At 36.0% G+C, this 12,510-nt stretch overlaps 1 protein-coding gene across 1 annotated transcript in view; it reads left to right on the top strand.

Moving 5' to 3' along the window:
- The window catches only part of LOC113059475 (t-SNARE domain-containing protein 1-like), a 58,435-nt gene that overhangs the window by 24,810 nt on the left and 21,115 nt on the right, over nt 1–12,510 (top strand). The window contains exons 3-4 of the mRNA XM_026228006.1: nt 2,799–2,876; nt 2,985–3,054. Of these exons, the coding sequence (XP_026083791.1) occupies nt 2,799–2,876; nt 2,985–3,054 (148 nt within the window). The remainder of the gene's footprint in view (nt 1–2,798; nt 2,877–2,984; nt 3,055–12,510) is intronic.

Raw genomic sequence — 12,510 nt, forward strand, 5'->3', positions numbered from 1 at the left:
TTAGCAATCACTTTGTGTTCTTACCAATATTCTCCACTTATTACGGTACACATGAAAATAAATTATGTTTAAATTCCAAAATATTCTAGTTTCAGTTGAGACTGATTTTTGAGTGTGGCGCAGACACAAAGCAAACAACAAATAGACAAATAGCACCATAGCCTTGTGTGTGTGTGTGTGTGATGTGAGTTTAGCTGAATCTAGGTCTTATAAAAGGGTGAGAGATAATCCTGTGGGGTCTTCTCACATGTGCACAGGAGGTAGTGCCCTTGTGGTTCCTCCTTCTACTGTATATATGAAGGGATACTGCTCAATTCAGAGTGGAATGAATATGGAACATCCATCTATCACGGTGATGGAGGAGAGAGAATGAGAGGTGTGTGCATAGCTGGAGGCCAGTGGTGATAACAGTAAGGGCACAAAAGGTTGTTTCCCTGAAAAATGATCCACTGAGAAAAGCTTATCACGTTTGTAGTACACACACACACATACATAAACACATCTGGTCTGGAAGCACTCAATTAGATAATGTCATACACTTCTCACTGTTATGTTAAACTCACACCTATTTATTTATTTTTTTTTTTTTTTTAATCTGCTGAACTATTAGTCACATGTGAAATGTCAAGAATTCTGTATTTTCTTGTTGTTTAACATATTATTAATGTCTTTTATCATGTTTTAGCACTGAGAACATTTCAGTGGTGAACCATATTTATTGATATTGCTTATACAAGTCAGCCCATAGTTACAGACAACAATGTGTCCTATACTGAGGCTTTTATTCATGATGAAACATTGTTAAAAGTTCAACCAAAATTAAAACTTGCTCAAAAATGACTCACCCTCAGGCAATCCATGATGTAGATGATTTCTTCATAAGAACAGGTTTGGAGAAATTTAGCATTACATCACTTTCTCACCAATGGATCCTCTGAAGAGAATGGGTGCCATCAGAATGTGAGTTCAAACAGCTGATTAAAACATCACAATACATTGCAAGCAATCCACATGATTCCAGGACATCAATTAACATCTTGTGAAGTCTGTTAGAAAAAAAAAACTCCAAAAACTCGTCTCATGTGAATCAGGAGAGAAATATGCACAGAACAAGCACCATTTACAAGTGAAAACAGCCCAACTAGTAGATTTTGAAGCGAGAGGATAGTAAATTGACTTTTTTTTTTTTTTTTTTTTACTTGAGGAAGCATTGTTATGGATTATTTAAACCAGAATTGATGGTTTAAAGTCAAAGCGCCTTAATGTTGGATTAATGTTGGATTCGCCTTAATGCAGCTTTTCACTCCATAAGGTGATGGAGGGGATTCGTATGGGTTACTTGTTGATTATTGTGAAGTTTTTATCAGCGGTTTGGACTCCCATTCTCATGGCACCCATTTACTGCAGAGAATCCATTGGTGAGCGAGTGATGTAATGCTAAATTAAAAAAAATAATAATAATAAAGCATGATTTTAGCAATAAATAGGGGTTTTGAGTCATTCTAGCATCCTCCTGAGTAGCATTCATGAGTTCTTTTTTCTTCCAGAAGGGTTTCTCCTTTTTTTGAATCAAGAATCAATGATAGGAATATTTGCTGCTCTTCCTTTTTCCTCATCCTTTCTGTCTTTACCTGTGTCTTCTGTACCAAATCCTAAACCTCTCTTAGAGTAGAATATGCATCTGCGCACATGATTGCCTGTGATTTTACCCTCTCAAGAGGGAGTGCATTAGAGCACAGATAAAGATTTGTGAAAAACAGCAAGTCAATTACAGTCATTTTGAGTGCACAGGTAGACAAAAGCTGAGAGACTACATATTTGTGTGCATTTGCAAAGGACCAGTGGGTTGTACTTTTGATACAGAGGTTGTGTAGTGAATTTTTATTAAGAGCTCTTGATGATCACCTGTTCCTATAAGGGTGTGCATGATACATGCTTTCGATGAAGAAAATGACTGTGCCCACACACCCATTTGGGTGGCTCACGGCTCAATCTGTTAAGGTCTAGCTGCTGCCCAGAAACCTGGTGCGTTTTGAATTTTGCTTTGTTCAGATTCACTTCAGCTGAAATATGGAGACCCTCATAAATAGGATGTGCCAGTTAGATAAAGAGTAACTATATGCATTATAATGATAGTTTCCTAAAGCCTAAACGCATGGCCTCAAGTGGCCTATTGCTTTAATAAATAACAATAAATGATGTACTGTGTATGTTAAAATTAATATATATTTTTAATTAATTACAGTTATTCATCCTATTTATAATACTTCAATAAATAAATGCATAAATATTCTACCAAAAATGAGTGGTTGTTAAAATGTCATGATTTCTTATGTTGATTAAAGCAGTAAATATTTTGCTCACTAATTAATAAAAAAAAAATATATATATAATTTTAACAACCACTCATTTTTGGTAGAATATTTATGCATTTATTTATTGAAGTATTATAAATTAGTGAGCAAAATATTTACTGCTTTAATCAACATAAGAAATCATTATGTTGATTAAAGCAGTAAATATTTTGCTCACTAATTAATAAAAAAAAAATATGTGTGTATATATATATATATATATATATATATATATATATATATATATATATATATATAATGTATGTATGTATGTATGTATATATGTATGTATGTATGTATGTATAAAGATTTGAGTTTGAACTATTTGTTTTATCACTAATTTTGAATAAATTGGATGGGATACTATTTTAATGTCCAACATAATTTTTAACATAATTAATTTAACATTTTGTCAGTATGTAAATACTTTTTTTCCTTCTACAGCTACGCAAGTCAGTCCCTCAGAGCTGCAAGATGTGTTCCAGGAAACCTCCTCTAACATCTTTCAGATCAATGCTAACGGTGAGTTTAAAAAGCCTCTAAATATTCCGAACTTGGATGGCATAAGGTATGAGTCGTGAGGTGAAAGTGGCACATTTAAAACAGAAGTTTCTGTCTGTTTCTTTTTAGTGGTAACACTTGAGAAGAACCTTCCATCGCTGGGAACATCCAGAGACACAGCAGAGCTACGGCAGAGTTTGTAAGTCAACACACACACACACACACACACACACACGTAAACATGAGATTGCATGCAAAAGGTGATTTGACCTTAACACCTATAAAAACAAAAAACAAATAAAAAACCTCCCAGGACCTTTCTATTGCAGTAGAGAAAAGCAGATTTGTGGTATATCATGATATTCCCTCACACACCTACAGTGGTTTTAATAGCTTCCCTTTTACTGACTCTAGACCACTTTGAAACTGACCAACATCTGAGTGTTCTCACTGTTTCATCACCTACCGCCCAACATGTATTGATTACTCATCTGACTTTTGTAGTCAGGATGCCACAATTACTAAATTTCTTTCCTATGACAAACTAGCTGGTCTGAAATTGCTGTTGTTTGAAATGCATTACACAGTCTGTGTCCAGTGGCCGATCATCAATTATAACAACCATTTGTTGTTAATGAAAGTACTGAAAACCTAATACAGTCTAGTGTGTGTTTGGTTGTTTTCATTTCCCTTGAAGAATCACCATCCCTAGGGCGCGCGCAACATGACATCTATTGTTAGCTATAAAGCCTAAGGCAGATTGGCTGCCTAAAACTAAATGAGATAAGCAGCAATGTCTTTCTACTGCTACACCCTCTACTGTTCTTATGAAGTGACTGCACACTAGACAATAAAGAATTATGAGCCAAAATGATATCACAAGCTGCATTACCATGTAACCTTTCCCTTGTGTACTGCTACAGTCTTGTCTTGTAGGGAATTTTATGAAGTGTAGGTTTATTGTGGACAGCTAGTCTCAAGCACACCTGAGTCATTAGCTGATGTGAAAAGTCTAGTGTGAAAATATTTGAGATATATATATATCTCATATATATGTATATATATATATATATATATATATATATATATATATATATATATATATATATATATATATATATATACAGAACAACAGACCAAAAGTTTGGACACACCTTCTCATTCAAAGAGTTTTCTTTATTTTCATGACTATGAAAATTGTAGATTCACACGGAAGGCATCAAAACTATGAATTAACACATGTGGAATTATATATGGAATTATATACATAACAAAAAAGTGTGAAACGACTGAAAATATGTCATATTCTAGGTTCTTCAAAGTAGCCACCTTTTGCTTTGATTACTGCTTTGCACACTCTTGGCATTCTCTTGATGAGCTTCAAGAGGTAGTCACCTGAAATGGTCTTCCAACCGTCTTGAAGGAGTTCCCTGAGAGATGCTTAGCACTTGTTGGCCCTTTTGCATTCTGTCTGCGGTCCAGCTTACCCCAAACCATCTCGATTGGGTTCAGGTCCGGTGACTGTGGAGGCCAGGTCATCTGGCGCAGCACCCCATCACTCTCCTTCTTGGTCAAATATGTTTGTATGAAGCCAGCCATATGATACAAAGTGATCGTTATCCACTGTATGTAAATCTTGACTTCTGTTCTAGCGGTGTTTGGAATGTTCATAAGAGAAGCAAATGAAGCCAGGATTTTCATTTTTGGGTGAACTATTCATCTGTCTCATCGTGAGCGATGTGTTAAGGAGGAATACATTGAACACAATAACACTTCTCTCATTAGTCAACGGAAGTCCATTAATATCATTGTGAGCAAACCAGCCCACAGTGGTGTACATTTTAAATACCATACTTACTGTAGCTTATGCTTTTCACATTTTTTTTTTCTTTGACCTTGAATGTGCTTCCCTGCTTGCCAGGTTTAATCCTGCTGCTCCGTACAGGACACTTGACAGCAACCCCGTCTCTCGCTCTCTCTGTCGCTTGCTCTCTGACTCTACCCATTTTCTTACACTTTCTGCCCTCTGCTGCACCCCAGCCATGATTCTATTACAGCCAGTTTCCACGGAAACCTCGCAGTTCCAGGGTCATACCTCCCAGATGGCGATATGTCGCCCAAAGGCCCTAGCAGACTGCACCCCTCCCACCCCCCTAAACTTCCTCACACACACACAAACGTTTGCTCACTCTACAATGTCACAGGCAAGCCAAGATATGGACTGCCAGTGTGCTAAAAATGCACTGACTCAGAGTGGACTTCAGAGGCTGGCAATAGAAGATACAGACTGTTTTCTGTGATTTGTGGGTATTTTGTTGCATGAGTTAAACTATAAAAATGTTCTTAAAGGGATAGTTTACCCAAAAATGAAAATGTGATGTTTATCTGCTTACCCCAAGGACATCCAAGATGTAAATGACTTTGTGTCTTCAGTAGAACACAAACTAAGATGTTTAACTCAAACCAATGCAGTCTGTAAGTCATATAATGGAAGTGAATGGGAATCTCGGTTTTGAGAGTCAAAAAAACATACACAAAAAAAAAAAAATAAAATAAATAAATAAACCTTGCAGCTTGTGACGGTACGTTGATGAATAAAGATGCGAAACAATCAGTCTGTGCAAGAAACTGAACTCTATTTACATCGATTTTTACCTCTGATTCACCGCAATGTCTTAACTGTCATGAGTGCATTTGCGTCGTCGTCTTCAGCCGGCGAATGACATTTCTTCTTCTTGCTTTACAGAAAGATTGCAGAATTATAAGTGCATTACTACCACCTATCAAATGGACCATAGATATTGTCGATTTATTTATGGTCCATTTGTCTATGGTCCATATATATATATATATATATATATATATATATATATATATATATATATATAATGTGTGTGTGTGTGTGTGTACACTGTTAAGCATGGTTTATAAGTGAGAATTTAGCATGTAATAAATATCATAAGTCAATTTAATATAAAATAAAAATAAAAACAATAATTAAATAATCAAAAATCATAATAAAATTTATTTAGAATATTAAAAAGTGATTACTTGATTATTGAAAAAAAAAAGAAATTGCTAGTTGCAGACCTAATCTCAAGTGTTAGCTCAACAGCTTACAACTAAAAGTGTTTGTACACATGTGGTGCGTGAAAAATCACTTGGATAATTAAATTTGACCCATCTTTGTAATCATAGAAACACACACGCAGCAAAACTAAGTGGATTAATCGTTCACACCCTTTGTTTGTCATTGTGTTCGTTAGAGCATTACACATTCCGCTCTGCTGCATGCAGGGCTTCTGAGAGACACTCTTTGTCTTTGGAGTGGAGGACAGACTGCACTGTCCGTCCTTGTTTCTGCTGAGGATTCTGTAGACAGAAGGTGAACCTTATGCTGAGAAGCCTATAAGGACCGAAATTACATTCAAGTAGTTGGTGGTATTGAAAAGGTGCTTTGAAATTATGGCATTATTTAACCTCTGTGAATTTCCTTCTTTTGTAGACCACTAATGGAGATTTAACGTGCCATGTTTTATTAATTTTATATGCAACCATGAACAAGGTTTCTTGAGAACTACAGCAGATGTGAAACTTTTCAGTGAGTAATGACTAAGGTTTCAGTGTTTTCTCACACAAAGCTATCGTATGGCTTCAGAAGGTGTAAGAGTTTTTGGCCAGTTTTTGTAGTTTCTGGAGCTTCACAGCCTCTAGTCACAATTCTCAGACTTTCCTTGCATGGAAAAAAGCAGCACCGTTCAAATGCTTCCTCTTTTGTGTTCAAAGGAAGAAAGAAAGTCATATAAGTTGAAAACAACATGATGACCAGAACTTTCATTTTAGGGTCTTCACAGTACTGGGTTACATATTGTTTACATAATGGCAGTAAATTATTAATAACTTATTGATTAACCCTAAATCTAAATTTTTTTTCTTACCGCTTGTATACTTTTGGAAAGTCTTTCAGTTTTATGGAACTGCAGACTCCAGCCACTAGGCAGCTGCCTATAATTACACATAAAATCCACAGAATTAGTTTAATTAAACATTTTTGTTAATTTATTGATTATTAGCTTTTCGTCACCTCACACACCCCCTGCAGTTCTGTCAGGAACCCCAGTATGGGAAACCTTGTTAGTTTGGGAAACCCCAGTTTGGGAAACCTTGATGCAATGCTTAATACACTTCATGATGTTGATTAAAAAAAAAAGGAAAATTAGGTCAAATGTAATCTAAAAGTTATCAAAAAGTAGATAGAATACATTACCTAAAATGTGTAATCCAATAGATTACTTTACTAACTACAATTTCTATTATGTAATTTGTAATCAGTAATGAACTACTTTGTATAAGTAATCTTTTACAAAAAAAAAAAAAAAAAAAAAAAAAAGCATTGCATAATTCATTTGTCTGCATTGATTTTATTGTGGATGTGGTGTTAAAAAGAGTTGAAAGAGTTGACTCTACCCAGCATTGACTATTCATTTTATGATGTTGAGGATAAAAATAGCAGGTATTTACAACGGCTGCAGATCAGAAATTATATTCAGTATTTCATATCTTGTACAGGCAATCATATATATTGTAATATTGTATTTCTGCAGAAAAACATACCCAGTATCAGTCATGACAGTAACGTTATGATTCAGTAACGCAATCTTGGCGGAAGACCAAGCGTGAGTATTATTAATCGTCTGGTCTCCTAAGCAAATGCAAAGTTAACTATGCATAATCAGAGCAATCAGAAAATGAACAGATGATTATAAGCGACTTTACATCACCTCAAGCTTTCAAAGCAAAACAAGTGCAATTTACTTGCAAACTCATCTAGCTAATTTCACTTCTATTAAACCCCCCTCCCCCCTTAATCAATGTAGTGTGAAATATATTATTCATAAAACCAACATGCCAAATATGCTTAATGAAAAATGCAGCACCATAAACACTCACTCCTCACACACAAATAACTAATCAAGAGTTTCAGTTGCCCTTTTATTGAGTATCTTTTGTGAGCCATCACAAGATATGTAGTCTCCATCTTTTTGATTATGTATGGCATCACTGCACAAACTTTGCCTTACCTGACAATGTCAGAATAGTGTCCGTCAACATGACTGATTCGGTATGCGTCATCACCCTAGGTCGGGATCAGGGCTTAATGGCACGCTACGATGGGATAATTGTTTTCTACTCATTAACCCTACATTTCCTCTGCTCAGTTGGCAAGTCAACTGTGAACACTTGGTACTCTGGTTTCACGAAGAGTGCAGGATAAGTACACCACAATATTCATCAGTGCTGTACTACTGAAGTGGAGACCTTTATTTTATAAATGGTGGGGGTGACAACATATAATAACGCATGTTTATTTTTATTTGCCATGTACTTAAATTGTAAAACCTGAATCTTTGGACGTCCATTCCCTATGGGCATAATGGCATATATATCTATACTTAAAATATGTTTTAGTGTAGCCTATGTTTTATGGTACGATTCAGGCAGCCACATCTGCTGTTTTGCTTTCCTCATAAATTGTGCTTATTTTATTTCACAGTGCATGTGATTAAGGCCATCCAGAGAGTGTGCTGATTTGTGTACTTTTTTTTTCCCGCTCGCATTTAATGTTTGCAGAGTGATTTTACTCAGACTTTCACTAATCCAAATCGCTGGAAATCATGTATCACTCACTTGAAAACAGTGTTGATTATCATGCACAGCTGACAGAAAAAAGATACACGCTGATTGTCATGACAGCAAAAAAAAAAGTTGTAAGTATGATGCGGTGCAAGAAGAAAGGTAGACCTTAGAGTACACTTGCTTACATACAGTACCAGCTGACAACTCTCCATCATCAAAAGGCAAGATGGAAAATTGGTATATTCCCAGGTCTGTGCTGTGTGGTTATATTGCACCTGTTAGAGATTATAGGTGTTATTTTTATATCCCTAGACTTGTTAAAATCACAGAAAGAGAGCTGAGTTTATAGAAAACAAAAAATAGAACAGTGTTTATTATATTTTGAATGCATTAATGGTGCAGTATGATTCATATATTCTTGGTTAACTTGATCTTGGGCTATATGACCCAGACAGACTTTTGCAATGCAATGAAACACCTTACGAAAGAAAAACCTTGTGTTACTTACACAGCTGTCTGAAAATAAATATAATCTCACAAAAGTAAATACCTCATAGACACTGCATGACCTCAGTACATCACACATCTGAGGGAGAGATGTAGCTTTTGAGTCACTGTAACAAGTATCTTTGTGTTATAGTCTGACCTCCAGGTAACCAGTCAGGATTTGAGATTCGATTTGTATCATTCAGGTTATGCAAGGCAGCGTGGAATTACAAAGTTTTATACTTTTGTCTGTCAAGTTGTGTGAGTTATTGCAGAACTGCACACAGGGGGAGACTGGGGCAAGTTATCACACTTTCTACTCCAGTGACTTACATGCCTTTTTTTTTTAATTTGAATTAGTTTTGAATTAATTATTAAATTCATGTTTAGCTTATGTGTTAAAAGGTTCTTTATTGGCATCAATGCTTCGATTAAGAACATTCATGGAGTCATTCAGTTCCACAAAAGGTTCTTTATACTTTAGACTATTAATATGTCCATCATACAAAATAATAATAATAATAATAATAATAATAATGATAATAATGAAAATAATGAAAAAATAGTTGTTTGCATGCTTTGTTAAATATTCAAATTCAAAAGCATCGATGTTTTACTATATAATAAATTATACATTGATCATGATGAATTAATTCATCAGGACTCAAAATTAATCACAAAAATAAATGTATTTATATTTTATTTATTTATTTTTAAACGCTTATGCAAATATCCTGCTTATTCAGTTGAGTCTGTTTCTATTTATTTGTAGCCACAGTGGCCTATATACGTCACATTAAGAATTAATGATAATTTCTCCTGGTTGCATTTACCATGTTTACTATGGTAACGTTAATGTTTAGTGTGCACAGTGTTTTACATCGCTTATAAATATTTCTGCCTTGTGTGGGGATCATAATCATAAGGATCACAATCCTTATTTTAAAATGCTGGTGTTATAGTTGTTATCTTTCTGAAATGATCTGCAGCGCTGATGCTCTCCAGACTCAGAGAAACTCCACCTTTGTTCATAACCCCTGATCTAGCCTCAGCTGGCCCGCTTTGCCCCAAGGTTTTCGTCGGGCCAAAAACCCTGGTAGTTGGCCCCGAGGAAGCCCCAACGATGCACGATCAAGCCCTGGCACCCATTATAGCACGCCCGGTTTAAGCTCGACAGTGGAAATGCAGCTAGTGACTCAGTCTCTCTTCAGTTCTCTAGGGCTTCAGGTTGATGATGGCCATACCCAGTCAAAGCAGAGGAAGATTCAGATTCTCCTCCGCTGAGTCTACAGACAAGAAACATGCTAAATGCGGACTATAAACAGCGTTTGGGGAAATAAACTGCTGGGTTTTGAGTATGTGGGATGAGTAATAACCGAACTTGAGATTGTGTAGGGCATATTGAGTTTCACATGTTACCGCTGAGGGAACACGGGAAGCTGTAATTGAGAGCATATTGAAGGTGTTCAATCGATCACAGTGTGCAATATAATGAGGTTGAGTCATGGATGTTTCAAAGGGCTTTATTTGTAAACCAAGGCATTATTGTTGAGTTATAAAATGATTTATAGCAGTAAAATTTTTATTTTGTCACAGAAAAATGTCTCTCACCACAGGTTTATTTCCGGTTGTTTTTTTTTCTTTTTTTCTCTTCATAGGACTTTCTTCCTTCCTCAAATTGGTGAAAATTCTTTGGTCTGGCCTTGTCCTTAAGGTGTTTTCTTTTCTTTTTTTCTTGCCTCTGTTTGTTTGTTGAATATTATCCGGTTCTGTCAGTCAACTGACAATAAGAAAGTCAGTTTTACAGGTCTGGAATGATATGAGGGGGTGAATATGATTTATTTTTATTTTTGAGTGAACTCTTATTTTAATGCTCAGACTGTTCACCGAGTTTATAGAGAAGTGATGACCTGTCAGAGATGTATATATCAGCTATTAATTCACCACTCCTGGGAATGATTCAACAAGGCACTATCAGCCGTGCCCTAAACCCCAATGCCAACCAGTTTAACAATGCCAGGAGGGGTTCTCAAATTAAAATTACTGGAGGGGAGGAAAAAAAAAGTTTTTTACATTTTAACCATCAATGTAATACACTTCTAGGCAGGAGAAGCTATGGTCTCTCCAAAAATCTCAGCCAGTAAAATTAAGTCTATGCATGCAGAACTGTAGAGGAGTGAGTCATTGCACGTGTTCAGCCTTGAAACAGACTGATCACGTTAAAAGAAGTGCCCAAAGTCAAGCTTTATGGTTGAACTGCTCAGCCACGTTCGACTATTCTCTGGCGTGTGATTAGAACGTTCACTGTGGACCTTTGCCTTTTTTTGTTCACACAGCACGTCTGCTGCTGCCGCTATTGTTACAGGTGCTTTTCTGCTCTACTGGTCTCGTTTCTCTCTCATGGACTGAGAATGACAGTGACATACCCCCACCCATAACGAATGCACTAGAGATATTTCTGCCCGACGCCTCTCTCCTCTCCTCTATCCTCGCTTTTTAAATCAATATTTGAGTGGGAGGTGGGCCCCACTTTCACTGGTACATATCTCTGGGGAGCAGGAGGCACTCTGGCTGGTGGTCTTGGTTTGGGTTTTAAAGGAAGGGATCAGACGAAGCAGGGCACAGACACTAAATCAATGGCCTTATCCAAACCCCTTGGTACGCATGAGGAGAAAACGGAATTTCTATCAGGAGAATATATTTGTTCACTAGCTTCTGACCCATTGACCCCTTTTTCCCTTCTATTTTCCATCCTGTTCAGAACTGCAAATATCCAAGCTCAAGTTTTTATCTTTAAAAAAATCTTTAATTTTCTAAATTTTTCCCTGATTTCTAGCCTTTTTAAGCCCATGTTTCCTCTATTTTCGCCCCATTTCCAGAGATGGATTATGACATTGATGTACCCAGGGCTCTTGACACATGAAGCATTCTAGCATTAAAAACAGCTAGACGGAGAAATAGAAGTGTACAAAAGGGACGTTTATGGGTGCATGAAATTCCATACATCATTTATCATAACCCTAGATTGCTTTGACTGGTCAATGGTTTAAAATAGACATTGATTCAATAAGCCACATCAAATGTTTTTTGACTTGCTAAAGCACCTAAACTTGACATTTCTCTGTTATTTGGCATAAAACAGTACATATTTTAAACATATGCTACAAAACTAGCAAGGATGGGCAAATTTAGCAATTTTTGTTTCCTTTCGATTCGTAAAAGTGAATTTGAATTGAATTGCCTGTAACATTTGATTTTGGATTACAATGGCAGGAACAGGAATTGTTTCTCAGTTCAACGAAATTTCATGTAATGCATTCTGGGAAGCATAGAATATATACCTTAAAACCTCAAAGCTTTTTAAACTCTTTAAACTTTTTGTCAAGCCATCATTCGAAATTTGAAAATTTCCGTTCATTTTAAGTCTACTTCCATTTAATTGCAATTATCATGTTTGCTACCAATTAAAATTCAGTTCAAAGTCTTGGAATTGATTCTCAATTAAAATTCGAATGCCTCACAAATATGAAGT

This window comes from Carassius auratus, chromosome 41, assembly GCF_003368295.1.
Source record: "Carassius auratus strain Wakin chromosome 41, ASM336829v1, whole genome shotgun sequence".
In the NCBI taxonomy this organism is placed as follows: Eukaryota; Metazoa; Chordata; class Actinopteri; order Cypriniformes; family Cyprinidae; genus Carassius; species Carassius auratus.